The sequence below is a fragment of the Mercenaria mercenaria genome, chromosome 2 (assembly GCF_021730395.1).
Source record: "Mercenaria mercenaria strain notata chromosome 2, MADL_Memer_1, whole genome shotgun sequence".
Lineage (NCBI taxonomy): Eukaryota > Metazoa > Mollusca > Bivalvia > Venerida > Veneridae > Mercenaria > Mercenaria mercenaria.
Window position 1 is genome coordinate 68206573 of NC_069362.1, and position 26879 is coordinate 68233451.

At 35.4% G+C, this 26879-nt stretch overlaps 2 protein-coding genes across 3 annotated transcripts; one reads left to right on the forward strand and one right to left on the reverse strand.

Annotated features, from left to right (window-relative positions):
* The first annotated feature begins 1309 nt into the window (after positions 1-1309).
* On the forward strand, positions 1310-3702 carry LOC123562808 (uncharacterized). 2 transcript variants are annotated; one of them, XM_045355407.2, is made up of 3 exons: positions 1310-1375; positions 2636-2796; positions 3183-3702. In XM_045355407.2, exons 1-3 carry the CDS (start codon positions 1372-1374, stop codon positions 3345-3347), a joined length of 330 nt encoding a protein of 109 aa, XP_045211342.1. In that variant the 5' UTR covers positions 1310-1371; the 3' UTR covers positions 3348-3702. The 2 variants fall into 2 exon arrangements, with proteins under 2 accessions (XP_045211342.1, XP_045211341.2); XM_045355406.2 differs by lacking the exon at positions 1310-1375 and adding an exon at positions 1429-1462.
* Positions 3703-6852: 3150 nt separating this feature from the next.
* Positions 6853-26632, reverse strand: LOC123564189 (HUWE1-associated protein modifying stress responses-like). Its single transcript, XM_045357561.2, has 4 exons — positions 26301-26632; positions 18278-18349; positions 14317-14616; positions 6853-11612 (listed from the first exon to the last, which is right to left on the reverse strand). Exons 1-4 carry the CDS (start codon positions 26497-26499, stop codon positions 11398-11400), a joined length of 786 nt encoding a protein of 261 aa, XP_045213496.1. The 5' UTR covers positions 26500-26632; the 3' UTR covers positions 6853-11397.
* Between the last annotated feature and the right edge of the window lie 247 nt (positions 26633-26879).

The following is a 26879-nucleotide window of genomic DNA, read 5'->3' on the forward strand; positions in this document are numbered from 1 at the left end:
ATATACTATGATTTACTATAACTATGAATGGCGATGTACTATTATCTACTATAACTATGTATGGCAATATACTATAATCTACTATAACTATGTATGGCGATATACTATAACTATGAATGACGATATACTATTATCTACTATAACTATGTATGGCAATATACTATAATCTACTATAACTATGTATGGCGATATACTATAATTTACTATAAGTATGAATGGCGATATACTATTATCTACTATAACTATGTATGGCGATATACTATATTTACTATAACTATGAATGGCGATATACTATAATCTACTATAACTATGAATGGCGATATACTATAATCTACTATAACTATGTATGGCGATATACTATAATTTACTATAACTATGAATAGCGATATACTATAATCTACTATAACTATGAATGGCGATATACTATATCTACTATAACTATGTATGGCGATATACTATAATCTATTATAACTATGAATGGCGATATACAATAATCTACTATAACTATGAATGGCGATATACTATAATCTACTATAACTATGTATGACGATAAACTGTAATTTACTATAACTATGAATGGCGATGTACGGTAATTTAATTCTATGTTACAATTAAAATGAACATGCACATTGGTTAGACTTAAGTATTGAATAATAAATAGTTATCATTATGATATATCTTGGCCAAACTGGCACAATGTTCACATTATAATTTACATGTTAAATAACATTAGAGCATGAACTTGTGAAGGGGACTTAAGTGATAAGCGTAACATACTGACAAACTTCGAGGGGTTTAATATCTTGCAGCATGAACTAATGTAGATAAAGTCTTTCCTATCTAAACTTTGAAGATCGGTAAACAAAAAGGTAAACAAAAAGTATTATAATGGGTAAGCCGAGTACCTTTATTTCTTTCTTTCTTTTGCATGTTGTAACCATAAATGGTTAATATCTACATATATTACCTTCCATTGAAGGTTTTTACCTGTTATTGTTATTTTAAAAGTTTCAGCGCTTTACAACCTACATTCAATAAAAGATTCATGCTATATGTATTTGCAACATTGTTATATTAAAAGTTTACCTCATTGAATGCAATTCCATTATTCAAATGCTATTTTAAATTGGACCTAAGTTTCGAGTAAATTTGGCCGCGTCAATTTCGAAATGAAAAACAAATGTACCTGTGTTCATTACTCTGCCGAAAACAATTTGTATTTGACAACTGTAAATGTTTACAATGTTGTATCGATTGTAGAGATCAATAACGAGGGCATGGATCTATAAATAAACACAGTTCACTGTTTCGCAATGTTTAAAATATTCAAATAACATATAACATGTACGAATAATCGGATACTTCTTAAGAATGGGTGCGTTGTTTCATATAATTGAGATACTTGTTGTTTCTTTTATTCTCTTTTTCTGTTTCAGAGGGTGGATGGAAGTGAGGAGATGGGGTATGTTCGCTTTTAATGGGGGATAGGGGTGGGGGTCATAAATTGGCACAGATTTGATTAACCAGGAAGATTCTTTTAAAGGAAATTGGGCTAAAATCTGATAAACGTTTGCAAAACTGTTGTAAAATATCAACTTGGTCATTGTTTCGAATTAAAACAGTGATCCCAGAAAGCAGTCTGCATTCAGATTTGTTTATGCTACTTTATTTTAAAGTTTGATTGTGACGACATTTTAAATATATCCAGTCCGCTTCCCGTTCAGGGTGTCGTAGGAGAGTGCACGGTGGGCTTAAACTCGTAACCGCCAGGTTAAATTGTAATTTTGTTTTTATGATTCTTGTCACAAGTTTTTCACTATCTTGGTAAATCTGAGCAGATCTGTTATCCAACGGCGAAAACAGATCACGGAACGCACAAGATGGCAATGTCATTACTGAACCGTGACGTAATTAAAAACGGTGAAAAGTTATTTACCTGTTCAATAAAAAGTTTTGTCCATTGCTACTAATAAACTTTGATAATGTGGCAGTTGACCTCAATACAATCGACACTATTATTTTCCAACACAGGTAAATCCAATATTTGCTTTACAATAAATCTATGACAGATTATCTTTGAACACCCGTGGACTTATTGGACTCAACTGCCACATTATCAAAGTTTATTAGTAAACTGACTTAGTATATTAGAAAAAAACAACAACAAAGATTTGCGATATCAGCTATAATAATGATGATGATGCTAATAGTTATAATAAAAGGGAATCAGTGGCGCAGTGGTTAGAAGGTTGGACTACAAAGCCAGCGGTCCGGGTTCGATTCCCGGTCGCGGCTGATATCCAAACAATAAATTGGAAGTATCGACTGGATTCTGGGGAGGTAAAGATGACACCTGCCCGTGGGCTCGGCTGGGAACAAGTTGTGCCATTCATTCCAGGTGGGGACTTTCGTCGACTACCCACGTTAAAATTTATAATAATATCCATAACCTTTCTACGAAACAGTTAGCAAATAAACATCAAATGCTCTCTATTGTTATATTTTCTGATACTTTGGGATAATACAGTGTAGTGTTTTACAACCGAGTTCCTCTTAGGCCAGTGCTAGGGCTGAGATAGTCACTCCTGAAGAGAATGGTTGAGTAATCTCTTTTCTTTCTTTTTTTTTTTTGCAGACGATCGTTGGGCAATTAGCAGCCCTCCCCCGCCTTATGACGTAAGCAATGATGACACGAGGATCAAAGATACTGAAAAACATAGCATTTACGTAGGACAGCCCGGAAACGTGTTCTGCAAGGGAGCTCGATTTGATGGCATTTCAAGAATGAAAATACATGTACATTTTTTGTATTACTATATTGCTGAACTTACTTCATTTCTAATATGATTACGCTTTGCATAAATGTACAATGTATTATCAACGATTCAAAATTCAACTATGCTATTATTTTAAAAAGTTAGTATTTCATATACATTTAAATTCGAACACATCTGTATGTATGTGAATACGCGTTATACTAGTATGCGTTCCATTTTAATCCTCTTTTGAATTGAAAAGTTTCATTCTCTCAAAGGAATCAATCACGTAGGTTTTTGTGTAAAGTTATTGATCTATTTCGACCGTGTTCAAACTAAAATAAATTTAATACTTGCTTTTATGTATCAATTAAATTTGCTCTAAATATCCTTCCAATGGATCATTAAAATTTTATTTACCTTTAGCCCCCTCCACCGGGATGTGAGCCGAATGAATACCAGTCAATGTTGATGAACAAAAGTGGTGAGATTTTGTTCACACCTGCACCACAGAGACAATCTGGACCAAGCAAATCAAAAAATAAGATCACTCCAAATGTTACGGTTGTTGCGGACATTCACATGGCTTAGGATCAAAAACTCAGTATACTGTCAATTTCCGTCCTTATAATGATTTATGTTCTCGTGTATGAATACGAACGACATTTTTAAAGTACATAAAGGCATAATTATTTCAGTAATTAATATTATTTCAGTTTTAAGAACTTTCATATTATATACAAGTGCAATTGTATTGACAGGTCTGCGATGCAAAATTAATGATTTTCTGCGTCATTTAAATACATCAAATGAAAGGTTTGAAATATTGATGAAAATACACGATCGCATATGCATTTCTTTGTTAGCTTTACTCTCGTTTAAATATTCTGTTCAACGAACAAACATGATTTACATATATTGTTAATAAACATAAATCACTGGACAAGATCCCCTTTGTTTTGTCATTGTTCCAAAGTCGTCATGATTTGAGGCAACATAATTGAGCCGTGCCATGGGAAAACCAACATAGTGGCTTTGCGACCAGCATGGATCCAGACCAGCCTGCCCATCCGCGCAGTCTGGTCAGGATCCATGCTGTTCGCTAACAGTTTCACCAATTCCAATAGGCTTTAAAAGCGAACAGCATGGATCCTGACCAGACTGCGCGGATGCGTGCATCCGCGCAGTCTGGTCTGGATCCATGCTGGTCGCAAAGCCATTATGTTGGTTTTCTCATGGCACGGCTCATATGCTTCCTTTGAATCTGTTTATTTCGGACAGGTCCGTAGCGGAAAAAGTGTTTGTAAAGAGTTGAGAAAAAAAAATAAGTCTGAGCATTTCAGTTATATGACATTGCCAGATAATGCATTTCAGTAGTTTTTTTTTTTGTACAAGAAAAATCTGTTCTCAGCAAGTGACATCATTACCTAATGTTGTCCAGAAAATGTAACAACACTAAGTCAAAGTATGGGAGACTTTCTCCTCATGTGATGCATAACGACGTAAAAGTTCACACAAAAATACTAGTTCGAGAAAGGGGCATTACTTGATGAACATCAGCTGTCACTGGAGACAGCACGCTCGACCATTTCGATGTTGGATAATCAAACTGGGCGCATCTGAGGAAACTGGAGCTGTTACTGGAATAATTATTGACTCCAATGTGAATGAAGATATTGGACAATCGTTTAAACTAAGTATTTGTTGTTGGGTTAAACGTCCAACCAACAAAATTATATGTCATATGGCGACTTTCCATGAAATTTTAAAGGTGTTTTAGACCCAAATTCCGTTTCTGAAAATATGAACAGTTAAAGTTTATGTGTATTAACAATACTATGCATTTAACACTGTAAAAGTGTAGCTAAACACAGTATAACTGTGGACAGACACTAAAAAACTGGAAGTTTCATTGCAATCGTCTGTTACTACATGACATTTACTTAAATGAAAGCTATCATCGAAAAAGGGCACAACACAGACAGTGCAGAATAGTTATGGAACATGAGCTTTGAATGCTAGATCATCACATCAAACATACGTGACATTTCAATCCACTTCCCCACCCCCTACTCCTTGAAGTTACCGAGACACTAAACTTAACCAAACTGGGATGCTAGGTGAGAGCAACCAGCATAAGCTAAACACTCCAAAGGAAGGGGCATGCACCCTTTCAAACAACAAATATATATCATTCACTTGCCATTTTGCTAAAGATTAGCAGTTCTTTTCAGGTAACTATATTGTAACTGGGGTAACAAGAATGCATTGTTTCAGCCAAAGATATCAACTCTTAAACGAAGCATTCCAAAACTGACAACAACAGGAGGAGCACATACCGTACTTATGACAAAAAATGCACATTTAAAGTCTTCTACTTTACCTGGATGAACTGGTAACAAGAGGGTCATGATGACCCTGAATCGCTCACCTGAGTAATATGAGCTACATGTTTCAAATGTCAAACTGATGATAAAATACTAGAGATGCTTTTGAGAAAAGCGCATGTCTCCCACAACTGCCCCTATGAAAAATGTTAGTTTCTCTAGATGTTTTAGACGAGTGGATCCAATCAGATGGTCTGGATGAGTGGATCCAATCAGTAATTCAAGGGCCATAAATCAAAAGTGCCTGGGCGGATTTGGCTAGTTATCGAACCTGTGTAAGGTCTTATGGCCAAACACATTTTGTTCAAGTTTGGTGAAGATCGGATGAGAAATGTTCGACTTAGAGAGCGGACAAGAGTAAAAAGACGGATTTTTTCGGTAATTCAAGGGCCAGTTATCGAACTTGGCCGAGGTCTCATGGTCAAACACATTTTGTTCAAGTTTGGTGAAGATCGGATGAGAAATGTTTGATTAAGAGTGCGGACATGAGTAAAAAGGTCAATTTTTCGATAATTCAAGGACCGTAACTTAAAAATGCCTGGACCGATTTGGCTAGTTATCGAACTTGGCCGAGGTCTCATGGTCAAACACATTTTGTTTAAGTTTGGTGAAGATTGGATGAGAAATATTCTAATTAGAGTGCGGACAAAAGTAAAAAGACCGATTTTTGGTAATTCAAGGGCCATAACTCCAAGACGCCTGGACCAATTTGGCTAGTTATCGAACTTGGCCGAGGTCTTATGGTCAAACACATTTTGTTCAAGTTTGGTGAAAATCGGATGAGAAATGTTCGACTTAAGAGTGCGGACAAGCTTTGTGACAGACACACACACAGACTGGAGTAAATCAATATGTCTCCCACACCACTGTGTGGTGGGAGACATAATTAAGAAAGTCAGTAGGTCACATTCATGGTCAATGAAATTCAGTTTTACGATTTGTGTGCAAAACTGTGTAAGTCATCAATATTTCAAGGCTGTATCTTAAAAAACAAGAAAGTAGGTCAAGGTCACAATCAAGTGACACCATATTACTTGGGGTCATAAGGTAATTATAATTAAATAGTCTTGGAAATAGAATCAGATGATTTTTTAAGAATTTTTCCTATATAACTCACATAATAACTAAGTGACCCCAGGGCGGGGCCTCTTTTAACCCAAGGGGCATAATTTGAACAATTTTTGGTAGAGAACTACTAGACAATGCATCAGGTAGTATGGTTTCTGACAAGAAGATTTTCGAAGCTTTTTCCTATATAAGTCTATATAAAACTTGGGGACCCCCAGGGCAACCTCTTTTCACCCCAGGGGTACAATTTGAATAATTTTGGTTGAGGACCATAACACAGTCCTACAAACCAAATATCAAAGGTCTAAGAGCTGTGGTTTCAGATAAGAAGATTTTTAAACTTTTTTTCCTATATAAGTCTATGTAAAACTTGCGACCCCCGGGGCGGAGCCATATTTGACCCTCGGGGGATAATTTGAACAATCTTGGTAAAGGACCACTAGATGATGCTACATACTTCGTACAATTTTGAAAGGGGGCCTGTGAAGTTTGGTGTAATTCTGCCCAGTGGTTTTCAAGATTTTTTTAGGAAATGTTGACGGACAGATGACGGACAACGCACGCCGGACATTGAGCGGCCACAATAGCTCACCATGAGCCTTTGGCTCAGGTGAGCTAATAAAATCAGACAACAAATACAATTTTCTTAAAATGATATTTTATTTGTCATAAACAATGTTCATAAACAATGTCATTTGAAATAGCAAAGCACATGTAATTCCATGCAAGGAATTTTATTTGAAAAAAAAATCAAAGAAACTTTTGTTAACAAGTGATAATATCTGTACAGGAATATATAAAATGCTTCATACAGTTAATGGAGAAGTTATCACACATTCACTTTTACAATGTCAAGCATGGTACTTCTGTAGAGTTTGTGGCATTGGTTCTGCAGTTATATCATTTAGTAATTATATATCGTTTTGAAATGGGTATATCAGAAATAAGTGTTGACCAGTGATACTGACAATGGGTATAAGTCACTGGTCAGATCATAACTAAGTAAAATCATTTAAGAAATTTTTTACATAGCTGATCTTACTGAAATCTAAAGAATACTGAAAATCATGAAAGTCAACAAAGTTTAGACATCAGACGAACAGTTGGCCCAGCTAGAGTAGTATAATGTATATACTGACACCCATATATCACTTTTCCTTGAACTCGTGATCCTATGATTCACAGATCTGCCCTCTCCGTATTTACTTAAGCAGGCGGGCTATGATCTTAAAAAGAAAATATTTTTTCGACATTATTTCCCATGAAAGCAATTTGTCACATTATACATTACAAATTTCATCTTGATATATCCTACTTACAGTTAATAGACAAACTTTTTGTATTAAGTCTGTTAAGATTGATTTTAAATGAACTGAAATGTGCCTAAAATATACAAACTAGTTTTCTACATGTGGTGGTGCATGAAATTCACTGGCCGTCAGTAAAAATTGATACCGTAATGTTTTATTTTTTCTACAGATACACATTTCATTCATTCAGAGTCCAAAATGGACAGGGCTCACATAATTTAAGTACCTCATTGAGGCACACAGGTCCTGCAGCAAACTTAAATGATCCAACACCAAGACAGTTTCTTCAAAACACCTTGCAGCACAGGTATTATAGTAACATTTTATACAATTCACTAAAATAAACTATGATGAATCATGGCAACTTCAGTATGCAATTTCAGCACACAAAAAAACTAGACACTTAGAAAATCTCTTAACTCAAAACCATAAAATGAAGGGTCTGAATGACATAAATCTATCAGTATACCAATAAAACAGATCAAAATGGAAGTTAAAACATAAAATGGGGGAGTTTTTAATCAGGTAATAAAAGTGTCTTTTTATTTCCACTTGTAAATTTTGAGTTAGAAAAATAATATATTCACAAAGAAATGATAATGTCACAATTATGCAATCAAGGAAAAATTAACTCCTTACAAACCTCACCCATCTAAAAATAGTATACTTGCAACAATAGTAACCATGTAAGTGGTAACTAAACTTTGTAAAAAAAATCTGCACCTATCTGTTTACTTTTTTAAATAAGAAGTTGTTGTAGAACAGAGAACGAGTGTAGGAAAATGTTAGTCATTTTAGTATGTCTTTCGGAACAGTTTAAAGCTCCTTTCTACAGAAAGTACTGTCTATACAGACAAGCTGATAACATAATCTGTATACAATGACCCAACAAAAAGAACAATGATTTTGGAAAGACCCAAAGAAAGCTCAAGTTACTTCATCACTGAACTTGGCACATGCGCTCAACAGCCTTAGATGCCTTCAGATCTGTGCAGTTAAATATACATATTGCTTAAAATCTGTAGCACAAATAAATGCTTTCAAAGCTTGATATCTAACTGCTTTAATTTTGTCAACAAGTGTCAACTCGTGCTTATCAATGTATAATCAATATCTACCATTTGATCTGATTAAAGTTTCACAGACAATGGCAGTCCAACATGTAGTCACATACATGAAATGAATTACCAGTCAAAGAAAACTTCCCGAACAAGAAAAATATTAAATTAAAAGAAAAATCTTTTTTTTTAAATAATATTTCTAGAATGAACACAGATTTGGTATAAAGAAGCTCTGCAGCAAATGTTATGACTTTGAAAATAAAAAAAAATCAAGTACTTCCCAGTCAATACAATGACTCTTCAGTTAGAATTTTATCAGCACTTAACAGCAAGAATATAAAATCAAATAAATATGCAATCAGATAATGCCCACTTTTTTTTAAATTCAAGGTAGACAACTTTAGCTATATCATAAAATATTACCTTTCAGAGTACAGGGACATGAAGTTCCCACTCATTTATTCATTTATAAGTAAGCATCCATACATCTTGGCCTTCAACACAGTTTGCTGAGGAGTAGCCAGTACTATACAACATATATATTTTCAAACATTCTGAGAGCAAAAAGTTGCATCAATAGATTATGACAATTGTATGTTTACTAGTTACAGATATAAATAAAGTAAAACTAATCTAGTATTGTCCAAGAGGTGTTTTCATTTGCTGTGAAAGCACTAAAACCTTCTAGTCTTCTGCTTCAAATACAGACATTTCAAACTGAAACAAGAGCTATTAATAAAACAAACACATCCCCCCTGATGGCCTGATGGAGGCAGGTCGGTAGGTAACTTTGTTTGCCTAGACCTTGGCCTTCGACCAACTGATCAATAAAATAATAGGGGTCAACTGACCACTGACAAGCATCCTGTTAAGTTTGCCCACCGTGAGACTAAGCGTTCTCTAGTTATTGATGGCAAACCGAATGGTCTGCTAACTGGTCAACCAACATTAAGCAAAACAATATATCCACCTCTTCTTCAAAGGGGAGAGGGGAGACATGATATTTAATGTACCCTGTATACACTTACTATATAATATTGGCAGTATTTATAACCTAAAATCTGAGCTACATGGTACTGGGTATTTAGATAAAAATCTATTAAGAACTGTTTATGTCTAGCTTATGGATGCAATTGAAGTGCTTAAATTAAAGATGGAATCATGCAGCAAATCTCTGGGTTAAACCTTAGATCTTTAGAATTAATATGAAAACTGAAACAAAACTGTTTGTGTTTGATTTGAACTCTCAAATTTTTGTTAATTTGCTTTTCTGAAGAAAAATAACCAAGACAAACTGGGTGAGAGTCCATTAAAATCCAGAGTAAACATATTTAAACATATCCTTATTTTCTGTATTCATGTATTTTCTATATTATCATTTATATTTTCTTTAACATAAAATATAACATTCTACCACATTCTTACAAATATTTCAACTATTCAATACAAATTTATATTCATTTCTACAACCAGTTAAAAACCTTGACCTTTCAATTTAATAACTTTCAAACAAATAAACAAAACAACCGACATCCTCCCTAAAACCTCACATACATGCATACACTTTATAAGAACTAAGCACATGTACTTGAATTTTAGTTCATTTTTAAAAGCAACACTTCGTACATGCATCAAATAACAAAAGTTCATGTGATTGAATAACTAGTGGTTCTGAAATTAGTACTCAATCATGCTTGTCCAGGATGGCAAATAAATTGTCATTATTAACTCATAATTCCAGTATTATCAATAAATTTAGCATGAAAACTACAGTTGTGTATTGTTTTAAACATTGCTTTAATGAGATTGTGCTTTTTAAGGTCATAGATCTGCTTGCTTTTTATATGTAATTAACACATATGCAGGAAATAATCGTATAAAACATGTAAAATGAATATACAGATGGAATAGATGACAAAAAATGTACAGTCTTCATATCATCAATGAAAAAACAAGTCTCACATTTATCATGATGAAAAGTTTTAAAATACAGCATTATTTCTTATTTTGATGTTTTACTTGCACAACTGCTTACCCAATGTTTGTATGCCAGGTTAAAATAACGCCTGAGAATTGCTATAAAATATTATATTAAATTTTTCTTATTCAGTTTTAGTTACTGTTACCAGGACCAGGTAAATATTTAGAGCTTAAGGCTCCAATTCTTGGCTGGATGATCTGTCACGTATCCTGCAACTAATAACAAGATTCCATCCAATAAAACCACCTCTTTGTTTTCTTTAATGACTAAGTTAAATAAAATAACAAATTATGGTTCTAGTTCATAAAGAATACTGAAATCACTCCAACAGTGTTACAGTTGTGCCCTTACATTTCAAAATTTTAATTGGCCTTAGAATAATTTTAAACATCTTTTTGCCTACAGCGAACATTCTTAGATACTTTCCTGACTGGCAAATTTTAACAATTCTGAAACAGTCACTCAATTTACTTCTACTTAATCAAGAACCTGTGGCCACCCTGGATTTCAGTCCAAGATTTCAGAATACTATATTGTATAACCAAACATCTTTATATGCGCAAATTCTACCTATAAATGTATACAGCTTGTTAAATGAAGTATTACATCCGACAAACAAATAAAATGATCGAAGAGATGGTTTTTTTAGCCACTTATTTGCCTACCAAAATATGACTTTACATGAGTGACTAATTGGTATTTATTAATTTTCTTTTTTCCAGGCTATAATGATTGAAAATATCACAAATAAGTAGCAAAAACAGTTCGTTATAATTGTTATTAAAGTTCCATAAACTAAGAATATCATTATGTAACAGCTGATTCAATGACAGTTTATAATAATCTATTCTTCTTTCTTGTCGGAGAGTCCATATTAACATCTGGAGTTGCTGATCGTTTCCGAGAATCACAGTTGCGTGAAAACTCCTCTAAAATGAAAGAGTTCAGTTCCTCCACATTGGTTTTCGGCAGGCCAGATAACGTGTTAGGATTTGAATTACTATGTGGCCTAAATCCAACACTGATGTTTGACATAGCTCCATCTAGACCTGAAACATTAAAAATTGACAATACTTATTTTTGTTCATCTTGTTACGCTCGATTCTAATATAAATTATAAACATAACAGTTAAATTGTCACTATTCTCTATGTACATGTATGTGACTATTACTCCACATTATAACAGTACAATGAATAAATAACCTAAGATAAAAAATTTCTTTTACTTTAACAGTTGCAGAGAGCTTTAGCTATATGAGATGGGATCAAACTTGAAGCCTAGGGATAGGTTGTTAAAAACTCGATCATTTTAGCCAACCGATTAGCTACAAACAAATTTTATAACCTTTACACGGAGAAACTTAATTCTTTAAGCAAAAAAGAACTAAGTCTTGATATCTCAAATTCTAAGGGACAGTGCCTTTTTTTCATTCAGATACATCAGATTTTGGAGATAGCACTGGATCCAGTAAAATGAGAAAAACAAACACAAATCATGGATTAAGAGGAAAACTGATATCAAATCTGACTGAAAAAGAATACAGCTGCCCTGTTTCTGAATCATAAACTGGTGCAATTCATAGCTATCAGGGCACTCGTTTGGCCATTTTTGGGGCCGAATATGGGCCCCATTCCTCTCATAAAATAATATGTTTTTTTCCCTTTCTCAGAAGAAAATTCCCCTGAAAATAGGTTGTTTGACACAGCTAGATATGAACTCTCTTTCAAGTTATATTATAGTGCCTTTAAGGAAGGTAACTGCTGCAATATAGTTACATTAGTTAGAAATGACTGAAAATAGTATTAATAAGTGTGAAAAGTAGTAACATATAAATTGCTAAAAACTTCCCATTTTTGTCTTAAAACGACAAAAAATTCCTCTTCCCGAGGGTATGGGTACCTGTCCCCAAAAGTTGTCTAGTGCCCTGGCTATGGATGGGATACTTGTGATACTTAATATCAGGGATCACTGAATTAAAACGAACATTTTAAATTTCTAGATATTAGATTACAGCAGTCAATCTTTATTGAGCACAGTTATTTTGTATCATTTTTATTCATTGCAACATTCTTTCTAGATGTTGCTTGAATTTTCAGTTTGGAGGGTCGAATACAGACAGGACTTTTTCTCCCAGGCAGTGAAGATGCCTTAGCCTTTTCGTTTTTTTGAAAACAAATGCAATTCTTCACTGTGAAGTTTAGCATTGTTTTCCATAGAATTGTGAAATTGTGATATTGACTTGATTTGTGAAAAACAGTTTTACGCAACAGGTTCAAATATTTAACATTAGAATTATTCTGCATGAAAGTTTTCTATGGTTTTGTATCCATTCAGTTGCTATGGAGCAATTCTTTACATTCTGAAGCTAATTTGAATGAAGAAGAGTATTAATTACATGTATGTGTATTCAGGGCCCACACTGGGCTGAAAAAAGTTGGAGCCACCCTTTTTCTCGGGAATGGTAGGGAGGGTGCTGGAGAGGTTTCCCTTCCCGCGGCGCATTGAAAATTTTTGTTACTTCCCATAAGCAAATGGTGATATTCTAGCTATATAGGGGGACTTTTGAATGAAAGTGGGTATACCTGTAAAGCAAGTTTTGTATTTTAAAATGTTGTTGGATGTTTGAAGCAACCTGTCTGAAATATTTTTCCATTACAGCTTCTTTTTGTTGTGGGCCTACTATGTAAATGCATGGCCCGGGGGCTGTGTTTTTGGTGCTCTGTGCTTCCAAGAAATCTACCCTTAATTATTTGATCCATGGAAATTAAAGGCATAAATCATTTAATCTGCCGTAATGACAACGAAACAAAAAGATTATTTTAACCCGATAATCGGTTGCTAATTGATTGCAAATTGCATCTTCTCGCGTGTCAAGATGTTTATTACACATTGTTATATGTAAAGTAAACGCAGACTGGGTAGTACTATCCCGAAATAAGTTAATTTTATAAGGTAAAATTATCGGAACCAGTCAACTATTTTTTAACATAATTTCTCGGAGGTTACGATTTAGAACGTCTGAAACAAAATGGCGGTCCAAATTACGAACATTTTTTCATTTTCGCCACTCGCGATTTTTCTTCGCCACTTTCATCGCAGATTCGCCAAATGGCTCGAGTGGCGAACGACAGCGTGGGCCCTGGTATTTTTTTCTTATTATAACAAATATAAATTTTTTCCAAATTATGTAGGCCGACATATAAGGCTTAAGTAAACTATGTCCTTTCAACATAACAACATCAGTTTCTCATAGTACATTGTTACATCTAACTTCTTTACTGTTTATTTGTATGTGACAACAATATGATGACATTTTACAGTCACCATAAATGAAGATTTCATTTTATTTCTGCAAATCACTACTAAAAAATTTACTGTATTTGATAGTCTAGCAACTAGAATTTGTTAAGATAATATGAGCCGCACCATGAGAAAACTAACATAGTGGCTTTGCGATCAGCATGGATCCAGACCAGTCTGCGCATCCGCGCAGTCTGGTCAGGATCCATGCTGTTCGCTTTCAAAGCCTATTGGAATTGGAGAAACTGTTAGTGAACAGCATGGATCCTGACCAGACTGCACGGATGCACAGGCTGGTCTGGATCCATGCTGGTCGCAAAGCCACTATGCTGATTTTCTCATGGCGCGGCTCATATTATCTTAAATACAAAATTATTACAAAGCAGACACAAAAGACTATTTAGTATTAGTATTACTACATTCTGAATTTTAAACATGTACAGTTACAAACCTTGTAAGGCAATAGCTTCTCTGAAGCACTGCAGGTCCGCCTCTGTACTCCGAGGTAAGTTATCTGCTGAAGGAAACCTTGGAAATGAACGATCCATTCTTGCTGATGCACTATGTCGTACAACACTACCAGACATTTTAGTTCTTTGTGGTGGATTTTTACCACTAAGAAAAGCTAACAAATCTTCACGTCTTATATGTCTTCTTCGTTTTTTTACCCAAGAAACAATGTCTTTGAGTTGCCTCTGTCGGCCTCTCTGAACACCAGATTCCATGCAATGTTTGGCTGTATCTACACTATCTGTTAAACACAGAAAAAAGCTGTAACAAAAAAATTATACAGAACAAATACATAAACAAATATTGTGATGAAATATAATGACCATTGTATGATTATAATTACCTGTCTTTATTTTATGTTTTTCGGTGGTTTATCGAAATATAACGGTGAATTATATCCTGATAAACTCACTGGCCACTCAGTGAAAATTATCAAATCTGATACCCGGATTAACGTCAAAAAGTTTAACGAGCCTACTGAAAGCCGGAAACAATATGACGATGACGTCTTTAAAATGACGTCATCTTTGCAATGCTTCCTGATAAAATTTCCCGCAAATTTCGACATTTTATTGAAATAAACACAACAAAAGTAGAGTTTTAGACATAAAATAAACAGAAAAATTGTTGGTATCGATGTAATATCACGGTAATTTCACTTGTGAACACCAAAAGTTGTTATTTTCACTCGTGGCTGCGCCACTCGTGAAAATATCACTTTTGGTGCCCACTCGGTGAAATTATAACGTGATATTACACCGAAACCAACAATTATCCTCTATAAAATCCAACAACAGGTACTGCCTTGAAGCAGAATAATTGTTTTGCTATCCAAAGACAATAATTCTTTTTTAATTGCAAAATGCTAATTAACTAAGATGCTTTTGAGAAAAGCGAATGTTTCCCACAACTGCCTAATCATCTAAATAATAAGTCAGTCTTTGTTTACTTAATCCACATGTGCATGCGCTTTCTTGGCTCCAAAAGGACGCTTATACTACTAGTAGTGTAGGCGCCGGTTTAGGGGTAAAACTACGCAAGAAATCTTGAGTGTTTTTGGTAAATCAAGGGCCATAATTCCGAAGTGCCTGGGTCGATTTGGCTAGTTATCGAACTTGACCAAGCACTTACTGGCAGACACATTTTGTTGAAGTTTGGTGAAGATTGGATGAGCAATGTTCAATTTAGAGTGTGGACAAGCTTTGTGACAGACAGATAGACAGACAGACACACACAGACTGGAGTAAATCAATATGTCTCCCACACTACTGCGTGGTGGGAGACATAATTAATGATATAGGACAGTTAAAAAAGAGGAAGCAACTGACCTTTAACACTGAACAGAAGTAGTCAGAAGATAAAGCTTGATAAGTTTAACAACAGCTCAATGGGGTTTGGGAAGGGTGGCTGACACATGTGGGCAGATAAAGGGTGATCCTGATCAATGAGAAATGCATACTAGAACAAGAGCACCGCAATGTGGAGCAATATACATCCGAAGGTATGACCTTTGACCCCTGTGACCATGACCTTAAAGCGAGCCATCCAGAACGTGCACTCTGCACGTTGCCTCAATGTGGTGAACATTTGTGCCAAGTTTTTTTCAAATCCTTCATGCAGTTCAAGAGTTACAGAGTGGAAACAAAACATAGTCATATGACCTTTGACCCCTAAGTGCAGCCTTGACCTTGTAGCAAGCCATCCAGAACATGCATTCTGCATGTTGTCTTGATGTGGTGAACATCTGTTTTAAGTTTCTTAGGAATCCTTCAAGGGGTTCAGGTATGACCTTTGACCACTAAGTGTAACCTTAACTTGCAGCGAGCCATCCAAAACAGGCGCTCTACATGACATCTTGATGTGGTGAACATTTGTGCCAAGATTCTTTAAAATCCGTCAAGCAGTTCAAGAGTTACAGAGCGGATACAAAACAAAAGTCATATGAACTTTGATTCCTGTGACCTTGACCTTGAAGCGAGCCATCCAGAACATGCGCTCTGCTGAACATTCATGTGAAATTTCTTCAAAATCCTTCAAGGGGTTCAAGAGTTACAGCGGGGACACAAAATTGCTAACGGACAGACAGAGGGACACTGGCGTCATACCATAGTAAGTTCCATTTAGGCATATATTACAATATGCTAGTAACTAAAAGTGAAACTAGACTGGTGCCCCCAGTGACTGTCACTGCATGGTCTTTATCTTACTTGGGATGAAGGTGGCATATGGCAAGGGGTGATGCACAGTATAGATACTTCAAAACATCATAAACAAGAGTGCCAGAATGTCACAATATACGCCCGTCACAGCAAATTTCTTTACACTAGCACCTGTATTTGCAAATGGAATTTTAATTTTGTGGTTGTTTAGTAATTATTGTAATTCTTTTGTTTTTCTAAGTCCACAAAAAAACTCCTTACCAGGTAGATTTACCTTAAAATACACCTAAAATTTGAAAGTAACATCTCTGTTGTACCACAGGAAAGTGGTCTTGTTTTTTCCCTACAGTCAATTATAAAAAAGTTACAATAAAAATTGTAAGTCCACACAAAAATCCTTACCAGGTAGAGATAGGTCAAAATACACTTCGAAATTGGATGTAACAAGCATATTGTACTACAGAAAAGTGGTTTCAATTTTTCCCTCTGACTAGTAATGAAAAAGTTACAATATAAGCTATTTATAGTAACAACAAAGGGAAGTAATTCTAAAGAAGGGACCTGCGCATGACACTCTGTCTCATGATAGTGTACAATTGTGCCAAGTTACAGCAAAATCCCTCCATGCATGAAGAAGAAATGCTCCGAACAAAGTCATTCTTGTATCTGACCTTTGGCCTCTAAGCTGACCTTGACCTTAGACCTAGGGACCTGGTTCTTGCGCATGACACTCCGTCTTGTGGCGGTGAACATGATTTGTGCCAAGTTATATCAAAATCCCTCCATGCATGAAGAAGAAATGCTCCTGACAAAAGTTTCATTCTTGTATCCTTTGACCTCTGCGACCTTGACCTTAGACCTAGGGACCTGGTTTTTCTGCATGACACTCCATCCCATGATGGTGAACAATTGTGCCAAGTTACATCAAAATCCCTCCATGCATGAAGAAGATATGCTCCGGACAGTCATTCTTGAATTTGACCTTTGACCTCTACGTGTGATGTTGACCTTAGATCTAGGGTACTGGTTCTTGCGCATGACATTCCATCTCCATGACACTCCATCTCATGATGGTGAACAATTGTGCCAAGTTTCATCAAAATCCCTCCATGCATGAAGAAGATATGCTCCAGACAAAGTCTGTGGACGCCGCCCGCTAGGGACGTTCCCATAATACGTCCTGTTTTACAAACAGGTGTATAAAAAGTATTCTTTTGCCATTTGAAGGGGGGAGGGGTTAGGAAGATTTGGAATCAAGTGTAATCCAGATAAACAAAAAAAAGCCCTAGGTGCACAACTTCATATACTAAACAACATTCCTATAGTATCAAAACTCCCAGTCAAATACTTTTTTTGCTGCAACACAAATCTGAAGGCATTTTTGTGTAGTTTTGATAAAGTCAAATGCCGTAACTCTGGTCTAAGTGAAAACCCCAAATAAAACAACAGATAGACTTCATGTGCTCACCAATAATTCTAAAATGTTTCATAACTCTACATCAAATTCTTTTTATGGTAAGATACATGTACATACAAAACAAACTTGAGACCTTTTATGCACATCTTGTTCTGGTAAGTTCCAACTGCCACCTGGTTAGGTTTCCTTACCTAGCGTTTAAACTCTTATAAAAAGAACTGGACAGTTCTCCCAAATTAAGTAACTAAAACTTGTTTCAGTACAGCCACATACTTGTAAATCACAGGAAGAATCTTTTATTACAAAAATGTACAACTGCCACCTACCTTTATACAGAGTAGTTACTGATGATGCAGCATTCTGAAACGGAATCCATAATGAAAGCCCACTGGAACGATCTATAAAAGATAAAAAAACTTAAAAGATGTAAATAATAAGCATGATATACATAATTTCTGCATAAAACAGAGAGCTGTGTTTTCAAAACCATGCCCCCAGGTGTATGACCAAATATGTTGCTTTTAAGGTTTCAAGAGTAAAGGCAAAGATCATATTGGGGGCACAGTTTGAAAGACTAACAAGAGCTGTCTGTAAGACAGCTCTTGCTCGACTATTCGAATTATTGTCCCAGAAGCATGAAAACATTACCCTAAATGTTAAAATATCTACAGAGTTTCAATCCAGTATCTGCATTAGATTTGGAGATAGTAACTTGCATGGAAAACTTTAACCAGAACTTGTAAGTTCAAAAGGGGACATACTTTGACCATCATGCATGTAAGAGTTAGGGGACTTGATGCAATCAACAACCGTAAAAACTCGAATATATCACACTAGTATGTATATTACACATACCCGATCTTGCATAAAAATCTTGAGAAAAATGCTTACTTTGGAATATATTACGCACCGAAAAATCATTCAGAAAAAGTTGTTTACTAACTCGAAATCGGCCATTAGCGGCATGCGTAAAAACAATTTCTCGTAAAAATCGCAATTGCTGCATAATCGGTTACAGAAAACATTGACAATATCAGAGACGATTTCTTTCTAAAGTATTTGAGAACTTTCTTAAGCTGTCAACACCTTCGTATGCTTTAACAATAACAGACGTGCGAACAAACTTCTCATAATTATGGGCACATCAAACGAGAAAATTGCGGTAAATTGGCATGTTTGTTTGCCAATATACAAGAGACTGTAGAGATCAGTAATAATTGGCTGGAGATAATGATTTTAATGATCAAACACCTACAACCCGGAACTGCGAAATTTTGTATTTTGCCTAATTTTTATTAAACTGACACAATGTTTGAAGCTCTACCTTGGTGTATATTACGCACTCCTTTGAGAAAATGAAAAAAAAATCGTAAAACAACTGCGTAATATATTAGAGTTTTTACGGTAGTTTCATAACCCTGAAGGCACATGTTTAGTTTCAATTCAATATCTGCATTTGTTCTGCAGTAACTTGCATGTAAAACTTTAACCAGGATTTTCTAAGTCCAAAAGGGGGCATAATTTGCCCAAAATACATGTCAGAGTTATTGAACTTGACCCAGTGAGGTTAGTAATTGACCTTGAGAAAAAAATAATTTCAAAGCTATAATGCCTTTAAATGATAGCCATAATTATATACTTGCATGCAAAACTTTAACCAAGGTGTGATGCCGACACCTACGCCAGGGTGAGTAGAATACCTAGCTAAAAATGTTAAAGGTTGTAAATTTGAAAGTGAAGGTCAAATGACGGTCAAGGTCATTTATATATAGGTCAATTTGTAGGATTGTTGAATGTATGGACTAAATTGGGTCATTAATGTGGATTGCTAGCAATCTTGTTTGTACGGATGGACAGTTCAATTTCTATATTTTCTACTTTCTACTTTTATAAGTGAGAAATTTTTGCCAGTGCCAGACTGTGGAACAGTACTCGACCTGGGGGCGGACACAGGTTTTAACTTTTATAGGCCATTTGTTTAACCTTTCTGTTGGTAGTCTTTACATCCCTTTTGATGAAGCGAAGGGTATTACTGACCTTGGATGTTAAGTTATTTATGTGATTTGACCAGGTCAAATTATTATTTAGGGTAACACCAAGATATTTTGCATGGTCAGTGGACTGAAGTTGGATGTTATGTACAGTGTAAGGATATATAACAGGATTTCTTTTACAGCATATTCTTAGAACTTCACATTTATCGGAATTTAATTCCACTGACCATTTTTTCCCCATTTTTCTAAACAGTAGAGGTCTTCCTGTAACCTTTCTGCGGAGGATTTAGGTTTGATGGTAAGGTAGACAATGGTGTCATCAGCAAAGAGATGGGCTCGGCTTTTGATACTATTGGGCAGGGGTAAGTTTAACCTTGAAAAAATTACTGAGTGGGAACACTGAATTCTTTTATTGTATTGTACCTTTTAAGTTTAAATTACATGTTTATTTCGATATGCTCCGATGCTGACAACGATTTCTGCATTAATTTGTACTAGTTAATGGCAAAAGTATCTCCAAAATAAGCACATGGGCCTAAACATTTCATTTCACCATATAATAGGCCATATGTTCATTAACAACTGTGAGAAGTTTCATTAAAATCTACATTGTAGAAACATTTCTAAAGTTGCGACTCCCATTATGAAAAAATGCGCGAGGTCCAAATTTTTCAAATCAGTCTAGCAACAGGGACTGCGTTTTAGGCGAAGTTGAGCGATAACTTCGCTTTAAAATATTTCACTTCGCCCTTCCCGCCCAGAAAAGCGAAGTTAAAGTCGCCATAAAATTGGATGAAAGGAAAACATAATCGGCAATAAAGTGCGCCGAGATTATACATCTCGGTTATGTAAAGTCTGTAAACACAATACGCAATACACAGGATGTCACCGGGAGGCATGCGCAGCGAAACGTGTCCAGGACAACAAAAGATGATCACTTGATTTCAGATTGACGCTGCAGGGTAAGCTGCTAATTGTTTGCAATTGTGATTGCAGTAAACGATAATTAAAGAATGAAAGAGTAATAATTAAAGTTGACCGAAATCGGAGATCAGAGAGCCCGAAAACTTCGTAAAACAGCGATAATTACCTTCCGAATTACAAACCTAATTATTACGTGTCAGTCGGCGCGTGCTAATTTACATACGACGCTCCGCCTACTGGCATACTTCCGTTTGTGGCGGCGAACAACATTGAAATTCACCGAGATTTTGATTGACAAAGCAGAACCCGAGACGCATATCGCGGATCTAGCCGACGCACGGGACACTTTTTTTTTGTGTGGGTCAAATTCGAGTTTCTCTCGCGGGTCAAAACACGGAACCTCGGTACTTTATAAGGAGGTGTCTTATCCAGTAATTCATGGTTTCGGATAAAAATCGTTTGAAATTTTTATTGCCATCACAATGTAGACTACCCGTTACTCCTGATGTTTATTTTTCAAATGATACTAATCATTTTAATCTTCATTTCTCTTTCATTAAAAACATAGATATAAGTGAAATATAAGGCCCTTGACAAACTATTAAATTTGTTGTTTGATAAAAATAGCAGACAACTCTTTTAGTACATTCTGAAATGTGTTAAAGGGAGGTAATACATTTAACCAATTTTTAGATTTTTTATGTCAAAATACGTAGTTTAAAAAAATATTGCCCCTAATTTTTAAGTCTTTTATGTACTGATCAATACAAATAACATTTCATTGTAAGTTTGAGAGTTTTTAAACTCTGTAGTTTGTCAAATTGAAGGAACTAATATAAAACATTTTAAACTCAAAATGCTCACATAAGTGAAAAAGCTGCTCTAGGAAGGAAGAAATCCAAGAAATATTAAGTACTGGTTATATGTGGAAAGATTTGTTGTGTCAAGTTGTCAAACATTTTTCAGTAAAACTGCAAATATGTACTGTATTGTTGAAACACTGCACCATTTTTATTTATGTCTTAAAAAGATAATACTACAAATGGAACAACTGAATAAACATTATTATTGTTATTTAATGCATGTAAGCAATGTCCTGTCTCACGTTTGCCAAACTTCTCCCAAAATTTCAAAACTTCTCCCTATTTCCCCAGGAGGGAGAAGTCACTTCTCCCTAATTTTCCAGGCTAAGGTAGTCCCTGAGCAAAATATCAAGGCAGTGGCTAGAGAACCGGAATTGGTTCCCTAGACAGCGAACTTATTCATCCGGAACCAGTTCTCTAGCCAAAGTACCGTGCATAGGCTAGGGAACTGGAATTTTATTTCTATGCATAAAGTTGTTGAAATTCACTTTGTTTCGTTTGGAAAGTGTCATGCATGTTGTTATCTTAATTATTTTCACCATTTCAGCAAGCTAGCAATGCCCTTTCATTTATCTGTGTTTACTTTGTCTCCAAAAGTGTACTCGCCGTATTGGAATGATAAAATAAACTTGTACGAATGAATGCGAAAATCGTCGGCATTGGAGGAAGCCAAAATAAACCTGAAATTTAAACTTAAAAGGTACAATACAATAAAAGAAACAAGAAGCTGCGTTCAATAAACGCTTGATGCCCCTGGTGGCATCCTTGTCGATACAAAGCAACCTAAGTCCAAAATGAGGTCAAGTTCAAGGTCAAACTGAGGTCTGGTGATGTTTGAAGATGAGGAATGGTCACAGGTTACATCTGCATTAGTATCAAGTCATTCTAGTAAGGGGTATTGATGCTAGACGAAACGGTCCCATTTGGTTAACCAAGAGATGGCCCATATAAAGCAACCCAAGTCCAAAATGAGGTCAAGGTCAAACTAAGGTCAGGTGATGTCTGAAGATGAGGAATGGTCACAGGTTACATCTGCATTAGTATCAAGTCATTCTAGTAAGGGGTATTGATGCTTGATGAAACTGTCCCATTTGGTTAACCAAGACATGGCCCATATAAAGCAACCTAAGTCCAAAATGAGGTCATGGTCAAACTGAGGTCAAGTGATGTCTGAAGATGAGGAATGGTCACAGGTTACATCTGCATTAGTATCAAGTCATTCTAGTAAGGGGTATTGATGCTAGACGAAACGGTCCCATTTGGTTAACCTTGTACGGACGGACGGACAAACGAACGGACAATCACTATATGCCTCCCGCATCAGTAGATGCCGAGGGCATAACAATTAAAACAAACTAAGTAATTTCTGTTAATTTAAAGTATTTATCACATATCTTTAAACGTGTAATGCTGAGGTGTTACAAACCAGCAATAAAGTGATCAGATAATCTACATGAAGTTTTAATGGCAATTAAATTAGTTTGTACATTTATAAACATGAAATGACGCAAAAACAAATTATTTTTTTAAAAATAATTCAAACCTTGTACCAGTTTAAAACAAATAACATTTAAGGTAGTTCTGCATGTTTGATAAACCGGAAGTGATGGCGTAACGTCATTAATTCGGAAAACGAAGAATAAAGCCTGGATCCGGCGTACGGAAATGAAAATATTTTTATGATTTAATCAAAACCTGTGAGTAAATTTATAACAATGACACTGTTGCTATAATTCTAGCAATGATGAAATATGGATGTAACTAATAAAATCATTAATGACACTACTGTTATTAATATTAAAATCAAAATTAATGTCTTAAAATGGAACGAGAAATTCGATATTAATCATCATTAATTATATAAGCAAATAAGTACTGTTTCATATGAGCATGCTAATTACAGAATAAAACCTGTGAGGTTAAATATCAAAAGCTGTCCAATTAAAAGAAATCAATCAAATTGCAGAGCCATCGTTCTTATTAACAGTTTGCAAAAGGCCGTAGTGTCAGAATGTGTTCAAAAGATGTCAATTAAAAAAAATTGCTATGCATAATTACTGGTGATTTTCCTACGGATATGAACAGTTTGTAATAATCATGCTGTAAATCAATTCTTTATCTTTTTTCATTTCTAATTGGTCCTGTATTCTGTTAAAATGTTAGAATTTATTTTTTCGAAAACAATTCACAAACTGAGTATATGTCGATCTTTTCACAAAGCAGTTTTCATGCATTCATTTCTTACTAGTTTATATCATTCCAAAATGATGGACACTGTATACTGAGCAGCGAGTTTTTTCCTTCTTTACAAAGTACCCCTAAAAGGACCTTTTCCCAATTGAAAAATGCAATCTTTTTTCCAATTATCATCCAACAATTCCCCAAATGACCAAATTAAGTTTGCATTTTGATGATTGCAGAAATAAAACTTGGTTACATTGACATTCACCATTATTTAACCATTTAAACAGTTTGTTTGATGCTTTTTACATGGAATTAAAGGAAAAAGCATTCTAAATGATGTTATTAATTAACTATAAAAATTCCCAATCTGAGTAAAAATCCCGCTATTTTCCCCAATTTATCTGGTACCGGACCTTTTCCCAAAAGGGCAAAAAAAATCACTGCTGAGAGTACACATTTGGAGACAGTAAACGCAGATAAATGAAAGGGATTTGTAAAATTAATTTAGATAATGATATGCATGATACTTACTTACAGAAACAGTTTGGATTTCGGCAGTATTAAAAAATTCCTGTTCCCTAGCCTATGCACGGTATTTCGGTTAGAGAACCGGTTCCGGACGAATAAGTTCGCTGTCTAGGGAACCGATTCCGGTTCTCTAGCCACTGCCAAAAATCAAGCACATGACCCTATCTTTTTTTATTTGCTGAATTTTTCCAAAGAACTAAAAATACACAGAATGGCAACTGGGGATAATCCCGTGTCATCTCGTGTTAGAGCGTTATCTTATTTCAAAGCGTTTGCCGACTTGATCAATCGTGATCAAATCAACAGACGCTTACTGAAGTATAAAACTGGCGGTACGCCCGGCGCGTGATGAACCGAATCGAGTCCTTTTTTCAAACGAAAACTGTTGATTTCTTAGACTTCCAATCATAAATTCATTCCTTCCCCGTGTAGAAAATACTAATAACATTAAAAAGCACCATTATCATTATAAACAATCGATCCGAAAGTAACCTTATTTAAAAGCGTTTGCCGACTTGATCAATCGTGATCAACAGACGCTTACAACGAGATCTCATTCAGTTGTCACGGGATGTTGGCGAGATTTGCTCTATATGCCTTTCAAGTTGCCGTTCTATTTATTTTTATAGCTCTTTGATTTTTCCTAGTTATTTCCGAAGTTTTTAAAAATCAAAAGTTTAATCAAATTCTACATTGTAGAAAAAACTTCGATCCGAACATGCAAAACTATCTTAATTAAGATAATAACATGCACAATACTTACCAAAAAGAAACAAAATAAATTTTGGCAGCTTTATGTATAGTCTAAATAATGAGACCTCGGGCAGACCGATTTTACATTTTGATATTTTACGTTGTCTACCTAGAGGTCTCAACCAGACACAATCAAAACTGTGGTGGAAACTGTGGTCAATTGAAATTATGATTTATCAGTAGTCACGATTTTTCTTTAGCCCTAACTGCTTACCTGTTGTTTTAAATCATAGATAGTAAATAAAAAACATAAGAACAGGACATATTTATCAAGAATTTCTGTTGTAAAAAATTTAAACCTCTAACGTTTCAATCGTCTTCATGTAATGGCGGTCAGAGGCGTGACCAATGAAAACGCTTCGTGTAGTAATGTGTTTACCGGTGATTGGCCATTTTCCAATATGTAGTACACTCGTGTTAAACCTTGGCATTTTTTTAACTGCCATAGTTTGAATTTTTCTCAAGAAATCTCGGTAATATATACATCATTGAAAAGGAAAAATTACAGGCTTTCTATGTATGTATTTCTTTTTTTTATCCATTAGATTATTATAACATAATTCCCGCCCAACGGATTCTATTGGGTGTTACTTACGCAAAGAAGAGGACAGTGCTACCACATTCTTTACCTTTTCTGGTTTGTACTCGGAGGCGGATATCGACAAGTCAAAATAATATAACGATATTCAACTCTCGAGTACAATTATTTGGACTACTTTATGCATAGACATAAAATTCTGGTTCCCTAGCCTATGCACAGTACTTTGGCTAGTGAACTGGTTCCAGATGAATAAGTTCGCTGTCCAGGAAACCAATTCCCGGTCTCTAGCCACTGCCTTCTTTTAAATCATTCAGGGCAATCAGGCTTCCCAAAATTGATTTCACAACAAATTTTTTTATTCCCTTTTGCCCAAAAATACCCAGCTATTTTTTCCCCAAATCACAGGCCTGTGCCCTTCCCCTCTTGGCAAAAAAAGCCCCAGCCCTGCCCTTCAAGCCAAGGACTGAAGGAGGTCACTAACCTTTGGGTGAATCCCAAACTTTATAATTCCTTATAATACTGTATAAAATTAAGTTCAGTGTTAAATGAGGTTCCATAATACCTTTATATAATTGAGCAATTGCTGTTGCAGAATTTTGAAACTGTAAGAAGAGTTTCTGCATGGCAAAGTCTGTATCTCTCTGAACGGTTTCCTCCATATTTGTTTCCGAACTTTCCAAATCCTCCAAGCATTCTTCCTCAAAAGCACTCAACCAGCCGTCGGCCAAATGGTCATTTTGCTGGCCCTCTTGATGGGCCATGATTTTGTTTACAGCTTTCCAGCAATGTTCTGTGACAGTATCCTAAACTAACGAGTAAATTTGACTTTTTCTAACGTTCGTAATTATTTTACTTTTTTCTGTCTCAACGGAAACCGCCCGTACGCATGCGCAACTGGGAAATCGAATATCCGGAAAACTAAGTAATTCATGAAACTTGTACAGATACGGTTAAAGATAACCAAATGTTAAAGCTCTTCAGTCTGTTACACTGATCTGTCTTATCGAATATGTAGTATTTAACGCGTGGAAGAGTCTATCTTTAACTCAAACATTATTTTGACACTTAGAAGAATATCAGATTTTCAGAGACTTATATTCTCATTAAGGTATCCGATCCACAAATAGACCTGTAACATCTA

Bases quoted from the DNA above. Each gene is read 5' to 3' on its own strand.
- LOC123564189 (XM_045357561.2), bottom strand. From the start codon at position 26,499: ATGGCCCATCAAGAGGGCCAGCAAAATGACCATTTGGCCGACGGCTGG. The intron at 18,350-26,300 runs GTATTATGGAAC...TATCTTTTATAG, and splicing joins AATTGCTCAATTATATAAAG to ATCGTTCCAGTGGGCTTTCA. The intron at 11,613-14,316 runs GTTTGTAACTGT...TTAATGTTTCAG, and splicing joins AGAAGCTATTGCCTTACAAG to GTCTAGATGGAGCTATGTCA.
- LOC123562808 (XM_045355406.2), top strand. The intron at 2,797-3,182 runs GTACATTTTTTG...ATTTACCTTTAG, and splicing joins TTTCAAGAATGAAAATACAT to CCCCCTCCACCGGGATGTGA.